This window comes from Vespula vulgaris, chromosome 10 (assembly GCF_905475345.1).
Source record: "Vespula vulgaris chromosome 10, iyVesVulg1.1, whole genome shotgun sequence".
NCBI classification, from domain to species: domain Eukaryota; kingdom Metazoa; phylum Arthropoda; class Insecta; order Hymenoptera; family Vespidae; genus Vespula; species Vespula vulgaris.
Window position 1 is genome coordinate 265,253 of NC_066595.1, and position 24,644 is coordinate 289,896.

Genomic DNA, 24,644 nt, shown 5'->3' on the forward strand with positions numbered 1-24,644 from the left:
TGTTCGACAAGTATTATTGAATTAAAATGTTTACTACTTATTATTAGCGGGAAAGTGTCGTGCCATCGTCTTCACGTTCCGACAGATAGCGCGCAAATTTAAGCAATAAGATCAGCTGTTCTCCCAACGATCTTCATGGCCGCCTCTATTTACAGTTAATAGCGGGAGGCTACCGCATTGTCGTTATTATTTTTCAGTCTATAATTAATACCGTATGTATTTTTCATGATATAAGATTTAATGCTATCGTTGATTTACTTTCCTGACTGTTATAGAATTTTAATTATCAATCGTAAATCAATTTTTTCATTTCACAAATATTTTTTTTCAATGTACAAAATATGAAAACGTTTTGTATTTATTTGCAGTTTTAAACAGAATCAAAACTGGTGTGTAATACATAATGAATGACTCATTTTTAGAAGATTTAGATTTATTACCAAGCGAGAAAAGAAATTTTGTAGAAAATCAAGTAGATCGACATGTAACAATCAGACACACAACCTCTTCGCCATTACAACGTTTGTCGGAACAAGATGATTTTGAAAAACTTGTGCAACAACAAAAAACTGAGAGTGTCTCGACTAAAGTATCCAAGTTGCCACAAATCAGAGAATCTAATAAAAAAGAGTCGCCTATTAAGGATGTAAAGTCTTTAACCGAACATGATACGCGAAAGCAGATGATAAAAGTAAAATCTTCAGAGAGGAAGGAAAAAGGCGCTGAAAATAAATTAAAGTCAATGGAAAATAAAGTTAAATCGGACTTTAGAGAAAAAGATAATAAACAAGAAGCAAGAGTTAAAATATCAGAAAGTAAAATTATAATTAAAGATCATAATCGTCGGTCTGGCAGTTACAAGGACAATACCCGTTCCTTGGATAGCTCTAGTAAAGAGAACAGTCGTCCGCCAGATTCTTTGAAAGGAAGCACTCCGCACGTCGACGTAACGAAGGAAAGAGGAGGACGTGTGATTGAAAGTTCAACAAAAAAGTCTGAAACAAAAGAATATGATCCAGTTGCGTTACTTAATGCAATTAAAGATCTTATAAGCACCTATACCAAACAAGAAAGCACAAAAATATTAAAAACTATGCAAGAGTTTCATATAAATTCACAAAAAACTTTTATCAAGAATACATTGTTGCAAACTGATGAGATAATTAAAGAGATACATCCTACCAGAGATTCAATTCGTATGAGAACACTGATAGAAGAAAATGAAAAATTACAAGAGGATTTAATCATTTTACAGAAACGGTATAGTGATTTACAAAAGAAATTAGACGAGCTAGAATTTCTTAAGGAGGAAAACACAGCTTTAAAACTGAAGTGTAAAGAATTATCTATGCAGCAACAATGAATATTAAAATAGATTTTAAGACTTTAGATATAATATACTTCAAAAGTAATGACTTTTAACATTTATATAACGTTATAACTATACTTTGCCAATGAATCGTTAACAAATCTCTGCCAAATGATGATATCATTCTAAACTTCCTATAGTTAATTTAATTGTTAATTCTTAAGTAGGAATATATATATATATTAGAAGTTCTCTATAATAAAGTAATAAACTGTGCCTGTTTGTAAGATATTTGCTCAATTGTTAATCATAGAAACAAGTATGTTATCACAAATATAATTTATTTTTGTATCATTCCATTACTTACTTATAATGTCATAATCCATTGTCAGCGGTCACATTTATGCATGATTGCTCGGCCAAATAAATATATAAGCAGTATATTATTAAATTGATATATTGCGTATAATGTTGATTTGCGTGAGAGACCGATGATAATGCATTAAAAATACGTTTAATACATTCTGCATAAATATTTATTAATTACAATGTGTATGCAATCATTTAATAAAGAATTTTATTCTTATTAGATCCGTTATATTAATATTTATAAAATTCTTTCAAGCATATATCTTTTATATACATAGTTTTATATTATTAACTAGAAAATATTAAGCATAATGAAGATCATAAAATTATTTATGAAAATGTATATTTAAATGCATAACTCATGATAGAATTCATATTAAAAATTCAACGTGTTTTTTAATGAATGATATATTCATTAACAAATGATAGATTCTGTAGACGTATTTGTACAATTACGAAGAGAAATTCTTAGTGAAATTGTATAGGCCATTACTGAGGCAATCAACAAACATTTCCAGTATACGATTCGTGTGTCAATTTTTTTTTCGTTTTTAAACATATTCTTTACGTGTATTATTTTTTACGTTTTCTTACGATCTCATAAATAAAGCGTGTATATTCCAAATTTCATTCACAATTTAAATCTAAAAGCATTCGTCGTTTTTATTAAAAACTTGCATACCAAAGGCTTTTTTTATTTATAAGCCACTTATAAATTGCATCATTATTAGAAGCATGCCTCTGCGGTTTTAGATAAATGAAGAGTATTCCCGTTTTTAACATCTCCTTCCAATAAGAAAAGAATCTTCCTTGATATAGAACTCTTTTATATCACCTACATATGCGTTAGAAATAATCCTCGAAGTATAACATACTCCTGAAGTTGACTTTCCGTTTTGGTCATTAGAATTGATTTTTACTTTATAAAATGAACACACTTTATATGCCATCATATTTCATTTTTACGTCATCAGATGCTCCGTGATTATATATAACCGTGATTATTAATAATTTAATCACGGTGAGGTCTTTCACGCGTTTCTCTTTCTTCCGCTTCATTAACATCTTCTTCATCTTGATCCTCATTGTCAGTGCGCTCTCCTTCTTCTGGTAGTCTCGTCCATCTGTAAAGAAGATTACAAGTAGACAAGATTATTTAGTAATTTCAGTGAAATTTATTTAGTGATTGACTTATAGTTTGTCAATGCACGTATAGCTAAATAAAAAGTATAATAACAGATTTTAACCTGATAAGGGTTTCTGGAGATCTGTATAAGAATATAAGTTTTGCAAACAAATCTTCTTCCAAGCACAGGTCACCGCTTTCGCGTACTAAATAAATGTCCAAACATAATCGAAGAATTCTGTCGACGTACGGTAGATCGTCGAACATTATCTTTGGCGCCATATCGCTTACCACTTTTCGCATCATTTGACTTATCACAATTACAGCAGTAGTATACAAACCCAAAATTCTAGTAGAAAATAAATAAAAAGGATTGCAGGATTATGCGACGATAATATATGTTCAGTGCATTTTTTTGTCTCCTATAATTTTGCCTTACCCAAATCCACTGATAAAGCTCAATCCTTCCGGAAATACTTTATCATTGAAAAGGAACATCGTAACCTCTTTGCAATCATTCAATGGTATATTTTGCAATAACTCTAAATAAAAACGATCGTCGCAAACTTCTTGTATGACCCACCATTGCTGATGCGCGCAACAATCTCGATCAATGGATAATTGAAGGCTAATATTTCTATATAGATGTTTGTCATTGGACGTATCAACGTCCTCTTCATTCAACGCTGAAATTGATTTTGTCATTTGTATTTTATCAAAAAGTTTTCTTTTTTTCTTATGACAGATACGTCACCTAGAATAATTCTTACATTGCGAGCTCGGTAATTTCATTAATTGTCGAACAACATCGGTGGTTTTACTGGTAACTTTGAGGAATTTTGGAAATGAATATGGTATAATTATTGTAGAATTAGATGGACTTAATCCGTTTACAGTTAACATGTCTGCTAATATCCTTCTTGTAGGATCAGTTGGTAACAGTACCACGTTATGATGGCTCGTTGTTATACCAGACAAATCTTTCACATTCGTTGTTCTAGAAACTGTCCATTCAATGTGAACAACAACGTCTGCCGAAGAATCCAGTTCCTTGATTAATCTGCGATAAAAAATGTCTCGATATAATGATTTAAAGATAAGAGAAATCGCTGGGAATTGTTCATCGATTACGATTAGAATTAGAAAATTGAATGAAAAAGTAGAAGTTAATAAGCCAAATCGATGTAACGAACCTAGTTTTGTCAGGAGGTGAAATATCCCATAATTTGCCGGAGGAAGTACTAAGTTTAACAATCGCCACATCCGTATTAATATAATTTTCTAAGAAGGTAATCGCTGCTTTATCCCGAGTATACAAGTCTGTAAAATTTTTAAATTCTTCTTCTTTGTATTCCATGATCGAACTGGTCTGTGCAGACATCGAATAAATCGGTTCGTACGGTCCTATAGCTATTTTCATCGACACCTCGTAAGGCAAATTCGAAACACCAACTGTTCCACCAAGTGCGAACAACAAGAGAGGGAACCATATAAGACCTATTATGACACAAAGTGCACCTCCGCCAGCGAGATACTTGCTCATTTGAGTCTTTTTTTCTCCTCGTGGTTGTGGAAAATCTGTTTCCATGCCGCGCATGCACTGTAATTCGGAAAAGTATCGATCAAATTTTCTAAATAAATATATCATCTTCGATCTATGATACTTTTATTTGGCAAATACCTTAATTTGATAAATACTGGCAAATATATCCTCCATTTTAAACCAATCCATTATCGTCATGGAGGTATCGGTCCAAATCCAATCCATGACAGCTCGCAATTCAAACAAGAATGGAACCAACATGAATCTGCGCGAAAGTAATAAGATTTCATTTGATCATTTTTTAAAGTGAAAATATACAAAATATATAAAATATATATCCACCCTTTAAATAAGACGAAATTTACTATGGTATATTTCTTGCATAAGAAATTGCCAAGTATGCGAGTTGGATATCCCTGGCGCAATTGGTACGCTGCGAGCAATAAATAAAAACATTTCATCATATACCAAATCTGTGGTGGTAATTTGTCATTAAATTGTCTGCAATATTAAAAAGATATGACGGTATTGGAAACATTTCGAATAAATTATATGGGATATGTCAGTTTCATTAGTAAACGTATCACCTTTCCGTAACACTCGGTAATATGAAAAACATCCACATGTGAACTCCAAATATCAGGCAATATTGAAAGATCAACTTTCCGACAATGGATTTTCTCAAAAACAAGGCTCTATCGATAACTATCAAAGCAAATTGAAGTAATAACATCAGCAGGAAAGGCATGGGTACTCGGTTTTCTTGCAAATAAGCCGTCACTCCACCATCGCCCTGCTGTGTCTATAGGGAACAAGTTGATATTAATGGCGAGATTATGAAATGATAGAAAAGGAATCGTATCGCTTACCCCGAAGGCAGAAAATCCAAAAATCAGCAGAAGGAAATTAAAGAAATCGCAAAGAAACATGTACGCGTAGACGTTTGTTTTCTCTTTGCCGACGGGACTAAGAATTTTAGTGAAGAATCTTTTCATAGGTTCTAGATACTTGTTAAATCTGAAATAATTTCGATGATACAGCTTAAATCGATCGGATCGTTTTTTTTTTCTATCTCTGATCTTTTGATAAAGTAAACTTACGTCAAATTCATGGTCGTTGAGATGTTCTCCTTGTAAGGATGTATCTCTTCGCCTTGGATAGCAACAAGCTTCTCGTTTTCATTTACCGTTACTGCGGGATTCTGCGAATCCGTTTTATCATTAATATTTAAAATTTGACCCTTTGGTGTTCTAATAATGCCGGGTGCTCTAATATAACAAAAAACATTATTAATGAGATGGAAAGAGAGAGAGAGAGAGAGGGAGAGAAATATATTATTATTGTACATACTCTGCAGTCTCTTGCTGCCAAGAAGTCGTCGTCGATTCTTCCGCTTGGCCGTCTCCAGAAGGAGGATCGGGAGGTTTTGACTCAACCACTGTCAAATTAGAAGGGATAATCTTTCTTGGCTTTATCGACGGCGAGGTCCACTGTCCCAATGATTTTAGCATGAATCTACGTTTGGATATTTACAATTTAAACGTTATAATTTCAAAGTTATTCATTAAACAACAAGGTTTCTTATGTCTCATATACTTTATGGAACAGAAAGTACCTATGGAAGAAAACCATAAGCAGTAACAATAAATCCCATAGCGCATAATTTCGTTGTCGTTCAACGCCAATGATTCTGGGTCCGAAGAGCGGATGACTAGATGCTGCTTTTCGATTCCAAGGAATGAGCTCCAATTGGAAAATGCATTTCATAATGACGATTGCCTGCGAACGTATACGCATCGTGTTTGTTAAAAAAATTCTTAATAAATACGCATATAACACCGTTTTACAGATTTGACGCTTTGTACAAATTCTTACCTCCGTATAAGCGATTAAAGTCACCCAAAAAGTTTTCGAAGGTCGCGGAATCGTCAGAGAACCCCAACAAAACACCATCAGAGGTAATGGCGTGGAGATAACGGAGGCATTTTTAATTTGATGAAGAAATACCATAAAATAACACAGCAGGCTCGAATGTGCCAGAATTCCAAACCATATCGATGCTGCCAATTGAATTATCGGTGGTTGATCAACTTCGGACAATTCTGCAACCTCCTCCTCGACTTGGTCTTGCGACATTTGCGAGAAAATCACGCTGCGTGCAGAAAGTATTCTTGGATCAGGCACGGCTTTCAGTGTGACATTATTCTTTGATACAAATTTGCAGAAAACAAATGTATATTCTTTTATTAGTTTCTGCAAATCGTCAATATTAAAAGCACATTTAAAGCTCAGCTCGGGAACTGTGTAAACGTACCTGTAAAATAGAACTAATTGTAAATTTCTACCGTAATTTTCGAAAATACACGTGCTAAATAAAAATAAAAAGAACGTTTATAACAGAATCCTTTGGTCCTAAGCAAAGATATTAACGAAAATATGAAAGTGTATATAAGATATATGCCCACATACGACGTAGACGATAGTTGTGATCGATGCTGAATGCGATACGTGCCGATAAATGCGTGCAAAGGTGTATCAAGTTATCGCTATTATGCAAATGATCCGTTCAATTAAAATATACAACGCAATCTCGATACCTAGAGGAGGACTTGTTCAATCCTCGCTCCAAACTTGGCGCCAGGATTCGTATGTGAGGTACTGTCAGCGAGTTTTCCTTCCTAGCAGAAATAACAGCACTCTTTCTACGTTTATTTTAGATCATATCGTCGAACACAATTAATATAATATTTCCCGACAACGATACGATGGGACGATGTTGGGTGCGTTACAAGATAGGATAAAGTGGAACGTAGGGATTAGACTTACGGGAAAGGGTTCTGTTTGGATGTTCTGTCATTTTTCCTTCTGCCTCTTCGAAACTGTCTAAATAATGTCCTGTTAGTCGAAAGATACATCATGAGTAACGTGACTTTTTGCGTCTTGTATTTCTTGCATTTCTAGTTACGTTCGGACAGAATAATACAGTTAACGTATTCATTGTACTGATTTTAAAGAAACACCCTGTACAGGATCGAAGGATCGTAAGGTATAAGGGAGTTTCTCTATTTATTACCTTCGTAAGGGATCTTTGTCAAAATATCAAAGTACTTACCTCTCGACTTTCGGAGATTGTTGCTGACTAGGACCTTCACCGGGATTACTAGCTCCTTCTGTATCTTCATTAGTTGTCGATCTGTCAGAGCGAGCACATTTACTACTATTCTATACATATATAAACTACCGAATACATATATAAACATATGTTTAAGAGCAAAGAAGAAAAGAACAGAAAGGAGCTATGACTATTCGTACGGATACAGATATTGTACGTTACTACTCTTCAAAACTATTTAGCGATCTTCTAAGTTACCAAGTTCGTAATGATCATCTTTTTGTTTACAAAGATGATCGTTATATCGTCGAACTACGTCGCTAATCTACGAACATACTCTTCAAGAAGCCAACCAGAAGATGTGGATAGTTTTTAAGGAGATTAAAATTAAATCGAATTTCAATCAAGTACATACAGTAGCGTGAAATAGCACAATATTTCTGACGTATACATTGGAAATATTTATATATACCTACACGATTACGCTAAGTAGCAAAGTGTAACGCTAGAAAAGTTTCCTTACCTTTCTTGTACCAGTGGTATCGGTTGCCACATTTGATTAATTCCTAATCTGAAACCCGTTCTGAAATCCGATTTTTCCTGTTAATGCGAAGAAAAAAGATGTTATCTTATTTAAAACAAACGAAAGTATACTCTCGAAAGGAAGCGATGTATTAGGATATATAATGTGGCATACCTTTAATATTTTCTTCTCCATCGCTAAAATCTTGCGAATATATCTATAATCTCGTGAAAATTGATTGAGATACTTAGTCATCGAGATCAGAGTACTATTGATTATTACCCAAACGAATTGAAAATACGTAGAAACGGAAACTTTTTTTGCTTTTTCCTCATCCTCTTCGACACTCCTTTCCAACGTCTTATCTTCTTCCTGTCGTTCATCCTCGGAAGGTGGTGGTTTTGTCAAGTCCACGGCTGCTAATTCTTTTTCTTCCGATTCGATCTCTTCCGACGTAATGCTCGTTCGATCAGCAGCCTAATATTTCCAAAATAAACAAAAAATATCAATCTCGTACGTAGATGTACCGTCCGCATATATGTTGATATTGAAAACGATCTCACGATCAATTTTTAGGATTTGACATATATGTTGCCGTTTGCGATAAATAAGTAAGTTAAACTTCTCTCTTATCAAATCCTCAAATTGACAGAGCCGATCGTTTACAAGTTTAGCAAAAATACAGCCGCTGATTATTCGTTATTAACGATTATTGTTAAATAACAAGAAGCTTGCGATTGCAGGCCCTAGACTGTAAAAAACAACAAATAAAGATAGTAAGCGCAATATATCGAGCGTTTTACATGTAATATATGTAATATATATATATATATATATATATATATATATATACATACATACACATATACGTATATATACATATGTATATATATATATGCACACACACACATATATATATATAGACACGCACATATATATACACACACATATATATCAGCGACGAAGTCTCGCTGCAACTGCATCTACAAACATTGAGAATAAGTACGCAATACGAGGTTGTCGGTGTCAAACAGAGAAGAGCACACGTAGATATACCTTCGCCATCGTTTTGAAGAAGCTGAGAAAGCGCGTGAGAAGAGTATATGTACCTGGTGGAAGGAAAGCGATCGGATTTACAAAGAATTATTACATCTAATGTTAAAACTCGTGAATATTTTTTTAATTATGTCAAATTCCCTCTATTGCGATTACATAATCTAACATTTAGCTAGCTGAAATATGTCAAATTATGATTCAATATTGACTATATTAGATATGGAGGATTAAGTACACAGATTACTGAAAGAAGACGTATGTGTATAAAAAGATAAATAGAGCATTGCAAATCGAAGCGTATAGATGTTACAAGCTAATTCGAGTTTCGTGCTATCGCAACTTTAAAAAGATTGTTTGTGTTCGCTCAAATCTTTCAATACGATCGCGAAATCAAAAGATAAGAAATTTGCAAAAAAAGCGATAGCGTTTTTATTCCATGATCGAAATATTATAAGGTAATAATTAGTTTTGTTAAGGAAGAATGAGAGAAAACACCGTCTCCGTGACGAGACTTGCCCAGCGTACACCAAAGAAAAAAAAAAAAAAAACAAAAAAAAAAAAAGAATAAAACAATGAGATAAAAAATAAGACGAAAAAAATATAAAATATAGTCAGCGGCGGTGGCAACAATAATGGCGAGAGCAGTTGCGGCTGCGGCGGCTGTGGCTCAGGATTGAAGGAAGAAGATTTAGCAGAGTCATGCAGCCTTTCTTTTTCATTTTTTTTTTTTTTTTGATGTTTTCTTTTTTCTTTTGTAAAGGGGATCTCACGTCGGTCGGCACGGCAGTCTCGTTCTCGGATCGCGCGCTCAGATAGGACATGGACGATTTCTTCCGCGTCAGCGGTACGCTCCGACGGCGAAGTCTCAACGCATCCTTTTTCGATCCTCCATACATGGCAACGTGGGTCGCTATCGCAATGTCTGTCTTAATCAGCGTATCCATCAGCTGCAAGGACCACACTTACGCGTCATTTTCTTTGCCTTTTTTTCATCATATTTTCTTTTCCTTTCTCTCTCTTTCTTTCCTCGAGAACAGGCTCAAAGTGAAAAAAGAAGAGCATACTTTTACTATATTCGGGACATTTTAAATATCAGGCGTGCGTGAAATGAGATCAAATCGAGAAAACATGAAACGTATGCGTACGCGCAACGTACGTAGATAGGTAGGTAGTAACGCAAGTCAAGCTACGGCTTTGCTGAAAATTCCTTGATATCGTGAAATTGAATATCAAGAGGGGTTCGTCCAACAACAACAATCATTGTCGAGGGTCAAGCCCAACGACAATAATCGTTTCGTTTCTATGAGCGTTTCACCAGATCATAGTCTTTGGGCGGATAAACGAAGGGGGGAAGAGTTAGTAAAATCTTTTTTCAATCCAAACGAATTTCAATGAATTCGAAAGACGTACCTCCATTATCGTCATTCTTTCGTCGCGTATATCTTCGGGGAGTTGTTCTGCCTCCTTTCGTTCTATCTCGGTATCAGCCACAATATCGGTTATATCATCGTCGTCCAAATCGTCGAACATGTAGTAGTCGCCTGATCTGATGGCTGTTGAGGAAAACGACAAAGTCGTTATTATTGTTATACCATTACTAGATAGTAGCTTAAAAGAAGTTGAAGCCATGCACCAAATACGAGAATCTTTTAAGTTTCTAGATTAAGCAAAAAATACCCGAAGCTATTCGTAGTTGAAGCTAAATCAGATCAATTTCGTACAAGTTATTCATTTACTACTCGAGTAAATCGCTCGTTTATACAAGTATCTAAGAAATATCAGTTCCGTCGTTTAGATGATATTTCGAAATTGCATCTGATTCGCCTTGACACATGTCATTGACAAAATTAATTTCAACAATTTATATCTCTTCCTTAATATTCCTACATAGATAGGTAACATACATAATGTACAGAATTAATCTTAGGAGTAATTATTAAGGTAATCACAGTCATTAGCGACATCGGTTAGACAAGCTGTTATATGTACAAGTTATACGAGTACTGCCTGTAATAGTTTCACGTGATCAAAGTGGAGAGAGACAGGTTACGACGGGAATAAAGGCCAGAGTTAAGCTGTAAAAGTTATTAATTTACCCTCTCTGTTGGTCTTTGGCACGCGAACTCTGTACAAAGGCCGAGTCCCTGGATAAAGAGTATCTAACGAAACATAACAGATAAATAAAATGTAGATGGAAGAGATGATAAAAAATACTTGGCATAGGATCTACTTTGTAAATCTCGCCGATTGAAATAACGGCGAGACAAAATAATGATTCGACTTTGTGACGATCGGGATGACGCGAATTAAAAAGAAAAGAAAAGTAAGGAAAAAAAAAAGAAAAAGAAATAACAAGTCGACGCGTTGATCGGTGATCTAAATGACGCGACTGCTAAAAATGCATCCTAGGAAAATGAGAAAAAGTTATATCCCATGAATCGTTCGGAATTCGTGCAGCGATTATTTTACAGGTAACAACCAATGAATTTCTACCTAAATCGAACATCTTCCGTCGGCTGAGTGAAATTTTGTGAAAGGAGTTTTATCTGGATAATAACTGTTATCGCATTGCCGCATCTCAATTGTCGCTTTTTACACGGTGCAACGAAAGTAGAAAAGAAGGTAGAGGAATGGTCTGGGTCAGTGGTGATGGATAAAGACGAACTAAGAAGTGCTAGAGCGTGGAAGCTTATGTACAGGACATCGTAGCAGACTGACGACGAGGACGTTGTTTCCTGGAGTGTCGTTACATGTGTGATGAGAGTGCGGGGAACGAGAGGCGGTGGAGACGATGGACTGTCTCTGTGTCTGCAGTTCGTTCATCCACGGTGGACCGATGAAACTGGATTGACGGCGATGTCTCGTCGAGGAGGTCAACGAGCGATCTTGAAGAGGCTGATCGTAGGGCGGAGGAGAGAAGACTGGGAAAGTTTCGTCGGGTGAGGGCCCACGTGGATTCAGCTCGCTACTCGGCGGAGAACCGAATGATATACGAGTGGGCTCGAGGTAAGCCTCGAGGCTCACCGTCATGATGGCCGAATTCGGTGTTGGCGCTTGCAAGAGCGACGCCGTTCTCGGCGTTAACGGAGGCGGCTCGTCATTGTTCTCGTCGATCGGCGTCTGATAGCCCTGCGGTGGCGTGTGACCCGACGAAACGCACGAACTCACGCTGGAAGACCTCGCCAAAGGTGCTTCCCCTTTTCGTTTGCATTAAATAAAGATACTCCGGATTAAGGTGCGAATTAATGCGCGTTTCACATGCTCGGCTCACTAGAATAAACTGCATCGGCTTCGATGATAAAGGACAATGGGGTCGAGAGGGAATGAGATTAATTCTTTCAAAACTGTTCGAAAGTGTCGACGAGGTCGACAAGGGATTTAAAATCGATATCATTTCTCTTGTCAAACTGAATTAGGGCTGTATCACAGCCGAATTAGGAATTTGACTTGCCTTTCGAGACGTGTCATTTCCTCGTTACAATTTATAATAATATCGTGCGTAGTTCAAAGTTCGTACCGTTTTTTTTTTTTTTCGATATATTCATACAAACGAACTAATCTAATAAATCGATTCTATTATTAGAACGCATTTGAGCTTTGATAATCACGGTCGATAATAAAGAAACGATGTCTTACCTATTTGATGGGTTTCAGGTTCTCTGTACGATGGTCCCTGAATTTTTCTTTGATTAGCTTTAATCTTGTCCATTTTGTGTTTGAGTTTCTGTAGGATAGCCTTTTCCACATTATCTTGGATCTTTATGCGTTTCTGATGCAGCTCCTCAAGAAGCTCAGCCCCTCGTGATGCTAATATACTCATTGCCTTCGTTTCGTCCACGATATGGAAGAAGTAATAGCTTTTAAAGAAGCGCAGTTGAATCAAGAGAAAGCCAAAACATAATCCATCCCAAACCATGCCGATGTCCTCTCGTGGTACTTGGCAAGTGTCTCCTCCGATTCCTAAATTGTCGGTTGCGCTGTGGAATTTTTTTAGACAGGCGATACCTAGTAATTGGACCAGCCAGCAGGCAGAATCTTGTAACTAAACATTGGAATTATTATCATTATTTTTCGCTATTATTATTTGCTTCTTAAGAGCAAACTTTGCGGAAGTAGGAATGAGCGAGATAAAAGGAGATATTACCTCTTGTATCAGAACACAGCCGACACCTTGAAGTAAGGATTTTGAAAAGATCACAATGACGTTGTAACCAAGTAACATCTTCCACCAATTGAGTATCGTCCTGACTGGTCTCAAGTAGAAATCGCTACCTTGCCATAGTAATACAAAGGCACCGATAAGATATCCAAGGGAGAACAAATTCGTTCTTTTTGTTCCAGCCAAAAACATAATGGAAAGAGTGATCCACATTAGACTCATCATGCTGCCACGTTTAAATACGTCTAACCAGCTGTGTATGTGAGAGACGTAGTCTTTAACAGGATTTATAAAATTCGGATTGTCCATGTTTTGATAAACAGAAAAGTTATGACCGGCTACGAATTCTTGACCGGACGTTAAGATATTTTGTTCAATATTAAAGACAAGGCTCTGCCGACTGATCATCATCAGTAATAAAAAGTCACCTAAAAGTCAAAGATAAGAGTCAAGGATAATGGTAATATATCGTTACTGCAATACGAACCAATACCTACAGATTAATTTCTTAGGATTCGGTGGAAAATCTGGATCTGGGAAATACATCCATTCTTGCAGCCTTCGTAACATCTCCGAATGACTCCAAGGATATTCTAGGTAATGCAGTTAGATGAAAATAATATGTTATGTTATATCGACGAGCGAAGCTACGTCACGTCAGATTTCTTATCAAAATTATACGTACCTATGCAAAACCACGTAGGTGGTGCTACCACCAAAGCATATTGTACAGGCAACGATATTATAGCGAACGTTTTAAAGAACGGCCATATCCTAGAAATGGTTTTCCTCTTTAATAGGAAGAACAATAGAAGCCAACAACCATAAAGAACGGAGTAAAAGTCGAGTCTCATGCCAATAAGTGCCACAATTCCGATAAGGCACATCTCAAGGCCGAATTTATAAAATCCATAATTAAAGAGGAACTTCAAGCATTCTGGTATACCCTTGTCTGCGTCTGCTCTGACAATATTTGGAAACATGACTTGAGGAGTGTCCAAAGATTCCCCTTTTTTTTGTCGAAAAAACCACTGTCGAATTCGAATGATTTTTCTTAAGGTCGTTACTGTGACGATACCAATGTATCCCTTCAACAATTCTGCGAGATGTCCTGGTTCACCTTTCTTTATACCAAACCATTCTGCGATGTTGTATACGGTGTCATTGCTAGCGTACTTTCCTATATTTTCGTTAACTTCTCTCTACAATACCATCGATTTAGCGACGTTAGTATGAAAACGAATACAGCAAATAGTCGTTTGTAACTATTAACTATTTACTCACCGTGCAATTTACGTTCCAATTACTATGATCGATATACTTTATTTGATACAACATCTTCGTTACCATCAAGAGGGCAATGATCGCAACTATAATGTTGATCGACATGATCTGTATGTTCCTATTGAAATTAATTACGATAACTATAGCAAGGACGAAGAGGAAGTTTATTGCGCATACCTGAAAATGATAACAGTTATATATTGCAGGCCCATTAATAAGATCATATACAACGTGCGTTTAACTCACGTCACTGATACACAAAAGAATCAGAGAAATAAAGATAATTTTCTGCATGTGAATTTCAAGGAACAACCAAGTGTAATTGTAAAAATTGTATATATGATTCATTAAATTTCTTATAAATTCGATTTTTTCCAATCTTGACATTCCTGTAAAAATATATAGTAACGTTTAAACGTATTTCAAGCGATCCTGTACGATCCGATATATGTTTCTTTCAACGTAATAAATTAATACGAATCAACGTACGTTTAAGTTGATTCAAAGTGTAGACATTGGATGTCTCTTCTTCTCCAAGAATAATTTCCGTAGGCGACGTTGTGGAATGATTTAAACTAGGATTATGCCCGAGACTCGATCGTCTAAGAGCACTTTCTGATCTGAGAAAATGTTCGGTTGTTAAAATTATACGTACAAAAGTCCAGCGTTTTCTCGATGAAAAGTTTCTTAATGAATCGACATGGATCACATACCCGAGTTTATCGATAGTCGTTATCTTTAAGAAGTCATTATGGAAATAGTGCATCTGAACCACCGTGATAATAACGAAAAATGTTGGTATCAGCAGTCTTACGAAGAAATCTTTCGTTTCATATATTTCCAAGCCAATATCCATTTGTCTGCGGAGAAAACAATGATTGTAATAAGGGAATGATATGGTTAACGCGAGTATGGTAAACGCGAGTACTTGCAATTGTTTGTTTATGCCCAAGTAATTCCAATATTCCGGAAAATTTTGGAATTGATAGGTATACACGAGTATCAACATGATTACCGAATATCCAATGACGGTTATCCAGAATGTATACATCACCTTTCTCCATACTAACCAGGATATCTGAAAGTTTTCCAATCGATTATTACTTACGATCTTACCTCAGCCGATCCTTAATCGCGACTAGTCAATAATCAATATTTGAGTCACCTGAAATGTGATCACGAAGAAGAGGAACAAGGACATGTAAATAATCCTAAAAACTGTCATTCGTTCACCGGTGATACCACAAATGAAGAGCATAACAGCTACGACGGCTATCCAGAATTTTGTCAAAAGTTGTTTCAAGATTATACCAACGTCTTCCATAAATTTGCTTTTCACTTCTTGCACTTCGTAATTCATAGCTGTGGTGGCTGTGGTAACTGAAACGTGCAAAGGCGCAACCATGTCTCTCAAAGTTGACAGTCGTCTCTGTTGTTTCCACTCTGCTGTATACTGTCTCATCGTGATCCAAAATATCAACATGAACGAACACTAGAAGTGGAACGGATTTTGCTTTTCTTTCTTTCTTTTTTTTTTTTTCTATCGGAAAAAGAAAAATATTTCATTTTCATTTTATTTCGATCATACCTTAACGATCAGATGCCAACGGCTGAGCTCTTGCGCTTTGCTGAAGCCTATCTCGGATATTTTTATGCCGTTGACCGTCGTCGGTAGTTCTTCCTCGGTCAAATCCATACTGTAAACGTATTGTCCAAGTAACAAAAGAGTCGAATAAAAGACGATGAAGGGTGAACATTTCATCATCGAAGCACGTTTATTGGACATCATCCATAGGATCAAAGCCCAAAGTAAAAGGGCGAAGGTCATCCAACTGTGATACATTATACTCCACGTCTAAATAGGAGATAGGACACGCCGAGTTAACGAATTCGAAATAATCAAAATCGAAATAATCGATCCGTTTCCTCACCATCATGATGATATTCATAGCGAGGTAAGAGGAATTGATTAGTAACTGAAATATCGAGTACACTGCCATAATGATATGTTCAAAAATTCCAGGATTGTCTCCAGGCACGCCTGCAGAATTCATTGTTAAAATCGGTAAAATCGATAGACCGCGTGAACGTAGATTTCAGTAAGAAGTTACGAACCATCGCTGAGACTTTGCAATTGAATGCCGTCATCTTGATGACCATCTTGTATGATAACGCTGCCGGTGGAGTCTTGCAAAAGTCCTGTTCTTCCAGATCCAAAACGCATCAACTAACAAACGCAACGATCGACGTTTCATATATTTACGAACTTATTTACCGATGCTCGGAAAATACGAATCAATCTACTAAGAAAAGTTATCTTTACACATCTTTGTAATTACATCGAATTAATGTCGACAAGCGAAATTATTATATCATTAAGCATCTGCGTGCAGGAATTATAAAATTAAATCGTGAAGTGAAGTGCTTTCACCAAAGTGTTAGTACGAATAATGATAGCGTAGAGAAAATATCGGACAACAAGATTTTTTTCAACATATACGTACACTAACGATATAGAAACTCGAAGATTAAGAATTATTGAATTACTCGTGCATATTTGAACGATATACGTACGGGAGTCCTCTCGTCGGGAATCGTCGTCGACGTATCAATGATCGGCCTCTAAAACAATGGCAAACTAAACATAGCGGCATCCAAACGGAAAAGTGTTTTGCTCAGCGTTAAGGAACAACCATAAATCTGTAAGGCCACAGCAAATCAAAATTCAGAAAGTTGTTGAAAGAGACCGAAGCATTTTACAGATCGATTCATTTCGTTCCATTCTCCCTGCAAAGTGCCACCGTCTCTTTCATTGGATAAACAAAATCTGTGTTTTTGCGTTACAAAGCATAATCATGACAACGAATAAAAATCAAAAAGGAATTATAAGGTATCCTCCCGCGAAGCGCGATCTGAAATAAAATGTCTTTCACGAGAAAAATAAAGAAATTCCATGTTCATGCTACACATCCCGATATTTAACACATAAGGTGGTATCGAGGTGTTTAAGTAGGTAGATTTGGCTCATGCAGGAAAAATCCTTACGCGAGCCTTCCGTCGTGCGGATTGCCATCTTTGGGACGGTGTCCTTCGTCTGATCGAAACGTGTCTGGACAATGGCGTGTCCAAGTTCTCGAGCTTACCGCTTAATCGTGCCACTTTCTTTGCCTGCAAAGCTTCGTTAGTAAAAGCTACTTATCGGATAAAGGAGAGAAAACAGAACCGATAATTATGCTATATTCGCGTTGCTATCTACTCTTGACAATTCCAAACTCGCACGATCGCTCGCGTACACTCGTTTGATATTGACGAGTCATCGTAATATTTCGCGTAGACTCGTTTGATATTAACAAGTTATCGTGAAATGTATCTTAATTCGTAAGCAATTTGTAGGTATAGCGACGTTATTAATTACTTTTTTCATTCGTGATAGATTAAATACGTATGTCTGACGCAACAGGCAGCCGATGTATTATATACAGCTTTAGAAATTTGGACGACGCGTACATTGTCCACGCTTAAATGAAAGCTGATAAAGAACACCAGACGTCGAGGTTAACCGAATCTGTTAATGCGGCTCCGATAGATTTGTTACTTTGTTAGTTGAAATTGAAGTTGCTCAAGCATATAGTTGTTTAATAATTTTCGCACTCTCTTTTTATTACTGTTAATTAAATGTAAACAAAAATAGGCATACTTGAAAAGAGCACTTTCGATGAAAACAAAGCCTCTAGGTCTCGTTTCAAAATTAAGTATAGCGTCGCACGGACGGCCGTAAGAATCGAATTCAGTAATTTATAAGTAAATACCCTTACCGCGAGCTTAATTCAATCGGGTCTTAACTTTGGATCAAAACCTATTGGCAATTATACAAACGTGTTAAATGTAATTAATGTGACTTACTGGTTTTTTACTGAGAAATCGAGATTGCAGAGCCAGAACGTAGTAGAGCCAGAAGAGTCTCAATGCATATCCGTAAGGCAGCCAATCGCTTTTATCCGCATATTCCACGTACGTCGGTCGACTACAGTTGGTATGATAAATCGCAGTGAGCGCGAAATAACGAGACCATGTGCTATTGACCGGTATGAGTTCTTGAGGCCATTGATTCTGATAACCGAGTAGCGCCAGAATGTGTACGATCACCACGACCATAACGATTTTGCATATAATTGCAAAACCTTTTCGCAATTCCTTGTTGCAAGCCCACCATGTGGCGGCGCCGAGAAAAACCAGAAAGTAGAACGCTCCTTCCACCGATGGCTTCAAAGATGCCGTACAGCACAAGGAGGCAAGAACGACGTACGTGCCGATATGACCGAAGAAGTTGATTATCTGCGTAACGAGTGGATACACGAATTTACGTCGATCCAAAGACGATCGCTAACTTTATCGAGTCGATTTTAAGTCACCTTCGTGGTCCTATCCTCGGTTTTCTTGGCGGAATCATTTAGACGTTGAACTGATACTTCCCCTTCGTCGTCGCTCGGTTTACTTTGCGTTAAGAAACGACACGCGACGTATATAATTATCGTTGTCGGTAAAAGAATCAATTCCGGTGTCAGCCAGTAAAACACCTCCCATACCGATGTGTTATCTAGTTTTACTAAACCTATGTGTCTGAATAGTTTTTCCATAAATTGACCTGCAAACGCACTATCGATGTTTACTTCGTTCGGGTAGCCTGAATTAGATAGTTTTCTGTCATACGTACAGTCTTGAAGAAAATGACCATATGGCAGCATCGCTAATAAAACTATGTGAAACGTGAGCTGAGTTATGGCTACGAGGAAGCACAAACAGATGCTTGCCTTCAAATAAAGTCCCGTATGACCGGACATAGTTCTGCTTGTGGGCGTTGGGACCATCGGCGAGTATAACATGAGACCCAAATATACGAGAGATAGTCCTACCGGTCGCCATATCGTACCTTGGAGATAATCGTTAAATTAATTTTATTAGCTGTAGGAATTTATGCGATGATGTCACGAATCTAAAAAAAATTGTGTCTTCTTGGTATACACTGTTCAGTTGTACACACTCTTGAGCGAAACTTGCGATTCAACGATTTGACGAACACGAAGCATTGAACGTTGAACGTTGAGTTTAGATACGGAATACTAATTACTATGACAAAGCGCGAAAGAAAGATCGTCGCTGTGAGCATCGAGCGTCCATTTGAAATGCCCTAAACGCGAACAATTATTAAAGTATTATTATAGATCGATCGTGGATTATTAAGTAACGCATAGCGTTTGTAACTTTTCTACCTATGTGTAATTAGTAATTCGGACGCTCCGTACTGTTACTAAATTTCGATATTTGATATCTTATGGTGTTTATCTTATATCGTGCTGCATGTATGCAAATTATTGTTTAATTAACAAATTTTTGAATATTCCGCATAGGAGAAACAAAAAAAGATATATATATATACAGAATATATGCATACATGGCTACTACGAGTCGTACGAAAATATTAAAAGAAGTTGGTAACCACTTTAATTTCTTCACGAGTCTAATAATTTATCTTGCCGACAAAGTTAAAGGTCAAAGCGGACCTAGATGAAAGGAGGATCACGAAACTCGTGCGTAATGAGGTCACACGCATAGCGGAGAGATTTCTGTCATTCCACGTGCTTTTTTTTCTTTTTTCATTTCTTTTACGTAGGATGAAACCACAATTTATAATCCGTAGTTTTATCGTTAATTACTTTAAGCTGGCTGACTTATTTAATCATGCATGTTATTCTATGTAACGCAAAAGAAATTCTTGAGTACTATCGAATTACAGAAGAGAATATTTCAGAGAAATGGACAACGTCGAGCGTTGCGACAACGTCGACGAACGATAGGGAAACGAAAACTTGGGTCATCTAATTTTAGTCAACACTTGGGCACGCTGCTTAAAAATGTCGCGGCGGTGTCTACTAGAAATCACATAAAAAAATAAAACTGAATTACCAATTGTACTAGAAAACGATAATAGATTAAAATAAACATTTTACATTGCAACAATACGCTTTTGATATCCCAGAACCGATACCGAGTTTCTATTTCTGTTCGTGACGCTAACAAAAAATACAAATCGCTTTCTCTGCAATACAGAAACACGCATTCACAACGGACTAAAGGTTCTCACGATCTAAGGTCATTAAGTTGTCGTAAAAACCATTCCGATGGCACGATGTCATCGAACATATCTCGTATCTCTTTTTTCGAATAATAAAAATCGTTGCTTTTTTTCGTTCTTCGATCGAAGACTACGCAAGTTATTTTCTTTTTCTCCGACTATTTTAATTAACCAACGATTCGTTTCGCATAGTTAACTTACATCCTGCTAATACGGCCGGAAAGAAGACCCTGAAAAGAATGACGTTGAACCAATATGCCGTCATGACTCGATCTACACGATTGGTCTTTCACCCTGAAACAAGAAGGAAAGAAATCGATCAGAGACGATTCAATCTGACCAAGGATTCAAGTACGTATTGAGATGTGGTACTACTCTCGTCAACTCAATCTCTCCCTCTCTCTCTCTCTCTCCCTACAATCGATACGGCACTGCTGCAGTCGAATGCCTTTAACCTTGTTTTACCAGGAGACGCAGTGCTGACGCTTTAAAGATCGCCCTTAACAAAAAGGCAGCAATAAGTGCTCGGATAGGAACGAATATAAACATCAGAACGGTCAGGCGTAAAAGCTTAACGGCTTTCAAAGGCAACGTATGTTCGTTCGCTGTACTGCCAAAAAGATAACGGTTCCGTTTTAAGAATCGATTTGTTTCGAACCACATGGCACGCTTTAGGAAACGATCGGTCGGTATTTTTTCTTCAGAGTGTTTGCGTCCGACGATAATGGAACACGAGGTAACATCGACGATACGTGACAGGAACAACAGCCGCACTTCTCCTGCGCCATTTCCTGGTTTCGTCATAGATATTCCTCCCACGAATCAAAATCAGCACAAATTCGCTCGGATTTATTCAGACGCAACTCTACACTCCTAGCCTGTACTTTCCATTTGACGAAGACGAATCAAAAGCGATGTTTCTCGTTGGTAACGATCTTCTTTAACGACGAGTAAAAATGATAAAAATCATGCGTCCGGTGCTTTTTGTAAAGGTTTTCTACGAAACGACGAAAAAGTAGTGGCACACCCAATTTAATTACGGAGCAATTACAGGGAAAAAAGAAGAAGGTTCGTCGTTCCATCGGGAGGTGCGCCGACTTCTCTTTCACCGTACGACACGAAATGATAGATTCGAATTACCTATGGGATTCGCGATTACATACGTGGAAAAAAAATGAACATGCTCGAAGTTATCGAAAAAAAAAGCACGGACGCGTGATAACAGTTAGTATCGACACGAAGAGAATACGTACACGTACATACGCGGTCACATTTTTCGATGCATTCGCGTACAAATTTCTCGTAGGAGCTATTACCCGATATATCAGTAGTCGCTAGTTCTTCACGATCGAAGACGATTTAATAAGTTAAACTCGATTACCATGAGTCAGCCACGAAAACGTTCAACGATATCGACTCGATCTCGAGTTCGTTTTTTTTTTATAGAATTTTTTAAACCGACGAAAGTATCATTTCGAAAAGTCGGCGATCTTGGTTGGCACTTTTCCGAATTCTTTGTACTCGCCAAATTCTCGTACTGTGTGCTTTCTTCTCCGACGAATTCGTTCGTTATCGTTCGTTTCCTTCGTAATAACTTTATCACAATTTTTTCTTTCGGACTTAAAACGCAACGAATATCTCTATGACATAAGAAAGGTGTTTGTAGTAACAGACGGATGATATATATATGTACATATTATGTTGCTCAATGGATAGAGCACACGTATCTAGCTATCCGTACACGATCGATCGTATCTAGAATAACACTGTGTGTGGCCAGAACTATCGCTTTCCTATGACCGTTCGTGAACTCTTTGTTCTTTAGATACGTATTATTTTTTGATTCGACTAACGGTATTTGATCCTCTTCGATCGACTTTCAGACGTCTATATCTTCTTTAATCAATCTCATTTAATGTTTTTCTCCAATTAATATTGGAGATTTCATTTGAAACGGAGAGAGAGGGAGAGAGAGAGAGAGAGAGAATGAGAAAACAGAATGTAAATTTTTTCTTTCTCGCTCTTCCAATTAACGAGTTGGGAATTGAATTACCTTGAACTATGCAATCCGAAAAGGAAGAAGTGTAGCTCGTAAACCAATACCGTCTCGATGATTTTCGAATCTTCTACGAACCTGTGAGACGTACTACGATCCTTGGATAGCCATTTACGAAAGGGTGTGCACGCGAGAACGACGTGACGTATGTTGCGTTTTGCGTGCTAACACTCGTGACATGCGACACGATTAATCAAGGGAGTGTGTCAAATTTGAAACGGCTTCAAAGCGGACATAAGCATAACGTTAAATTGTACTTTTCTACGGACAATTGCAATTACCTAATCTAATCTCCCTATCTCTCTGTGTGTATCTCTCTTTTTTGTCTTCTTCTGCGTTAGAAGTGCAATGGGAATACGCGCGATACGATAAGGGTCTTTCCCATAACTTGTCATTTTCTGTGCAATAAAATTCGAGAAAATTTGTATAATGTAATACGTGTATACGTATATAATATACGACGCGTGTGCAAGCGTGACATAGCGCAACGAAAAGTGTATTAAATATCGAGACAAAACGGGACGCGCGTGCATCGTTTTCTCGCGCCAAGATTCAAAGAACGGTGGGAATTTATGTATTATTCGCATTGTGCACGTATACACGTAAGTGCATAGGATGACGAATATAGGTGCCGTCTTTATAAACAGATCGATGAACGGCTTTGGGAAACTGTGCCAACGCTTCAATCTCGGCGACCTCCACGTCTTTTGTTAAATCGTAATGCTTCGTAAATGTCAACTCATTTACGACTATTCGCATTTCGGTAAGAAAGGGGAGAGACTTTTCTCGGTTCGCTTTACGAGGGTAACTCGCGAAAAAGGCAGAGCGAATGAGAGATAATAATCGAGAAATCGAGAAGAAAGTCGATCCAACGAATCTTCGTAGAAATCAATTTATAACCAAAGATCATCGAATCGTACGATTTACGGTGTTCGTTAATTTTAATAGATAACATTTGAATTTGCTCGAGCATGTACGCGTATGTTTTCGCACGATGCATAACAACGATGACTACCGTTTCCTGGATGAGATCATTCGAATAAAATAAGAGAGAGAAAAGAAAAGGTTGATACTTCGGTCCCGAGTTCCGAGAAACTGTAACGAATCGGATGAAAGGCACGAACGTAAGAGGTTACCGTAAGGGATCTCCTCGATTTTCGATCGTACACATTGCCGATGCAAATCTGACGCGTGCTTCCGCCTTCTTCGAAAAAATCGAATAATCTTTGCACTCGATCGTTAGAGCGGAATTCGCGGACCTTGTCCAAACTCGTGGGATCGAGCACAAGTTGAATAAAAGAAAAACACTTAACCTCTAAGAAGGAAACGTGGAAACAAAGGAAAAAAGATTAAGAGATATCTTGTACATAAATACCTTGTACGATGCGACTGAAGGGACTGCGTTTTAAAACATTTCCTTTTCGAAATTTTCTCCCAGCTGTTCTTTGACCGATCGAATCTCGAAGAGAGCAACATGCGCTCTCCCAGTCCACTCGAGCCTCCGTCAAAGTAATAACAATATCACTAATTCTCTTATCACCAACGCCAATGTTACATCTATCGCTCTATTATCTATCTTCGTCTTCCCTAAAGTTTGTACCGTTGTGTCGCACAACTAGCTACGAACGAATCGCGACCACTTTGGTTAGGGTCGAAGGGACGAGACGTACGCGTTCCACGAGGCACTACGATCGTCGAGAGTCGGCTCGTGCTCGATCCTCTTCGAACGCATTAGTTTTCTTCGGCGAGTTGCGAAAGACGCGTTCCGTCACCGCTGCCGGCACGTTACTACCGAAGCGATAAACACCACTTGTTTCGTAGCGTATCCTTTCTGCGCGACATGTCAATCCCTACTACTACCGCTCACCGCGTAATCCGATGGCAGGCAGATAGAGCGGTTCGAGCATGCGCCTTAGCGCGCGACGCTGCCTCGCCGCCAGGATCGTACATATCGTCTTACGCGCTTTGGGGAAG

At 37.5% G+C, this 24,644-nt stretch overlaps 2 protein-coding genes across 8 annotated transcripts; one reads left to right on the forward strand and one right to left on the reverse strand.

The window, feature by feature from the left end:
- Nucleotides 1-48: 48 nt before the first annotated feature.
- Nucleotides 49-1,907, forward strand: LOC127066715 (uncharacterized). Its single transcript, XM_051000763.1, has 2 exons — nt 49-212; nt 369-1,907. Exon 2 carries the CDS (start codon nt 404-406, stop codon nt 1,361-1,363), a length of 960 nt encoding a protein of 319 aa, XP_050856720.1. The 5' UTR covers nt 49-212; nt 369-403; the 3' UTR covers nt 1,364-1,907.
- Nucleotides 1,634-24,532, reverse strand: LOC127066702 (piezo-type mechanosensitive ion channel component). Of its 7 annotated transcripts, XM_051000721.1 has the most exons (39): nt 24,046-24,532; nt 20,816-20,908; nt 19,196-19,411; nt 18,894-19,126; nt 18,385-18,816; nt 17,527-17,649; nt 17,056-17,103; nt 16,597-16,708; nt 16,413-16,522; nt 16,070-16,336; nt 15,647-15,973; nt 15,414-15,559; nt 15,195-15,341; nt 14,971-15,101; nt 14,728-14,870; nt 14,482-14,658; nt 13,883-14,399; nt 13,695-13,790; nt 13,183-13,625; nt 12,675-13,080; nt 11,135-11,197; nt 10,449-10,591; nt 9,809-9,985; nt 8,157-8,459; nt 7,983-8,059; nt 7,460-7,540; nt 6,223-6,499; nt 5,963-6,126; nt 5,698-5,862; nt 5,448-5,615; nt 5,217-5,364; nt 4,935-5,149; nt 4,690-4,848; nt 4,486-4,612; nt 3,998-4,404; nt 3,575-3,864; nt 3,244-3,490; nt 2,926-3,153; nt 1,634-2,802 (listed from the first exon to the last, which is right to left on the reverse strand). In XM_051000721.1, exons 2-39 carry the CDS (start codon nt 20,877-20,879, stop codon nt 2,691-2,693), a joined length of 7,689 nt encoding a protein of 2,562 aa, XP_050856678.1. In that variant the 5' UTR covers nt 20,880-20,908; nt 24,046-24,532; the 3' UTR covers nt 1,634-2,690. The 7 variants fall into 7 exon arrangements, with proteins under 7 accessions (XP_050856678.1, XP_050856683.1, XP_050856679.1 ...); XM_051000726.1 differs by lacking the exon at nt 17,527-17,649; XM_051000722.1 differs by lacking the exon at nt 17,056-17,103.
- Between the last annotated feature and the right edge of the window lie 112 nt (nt 24,533-24,644).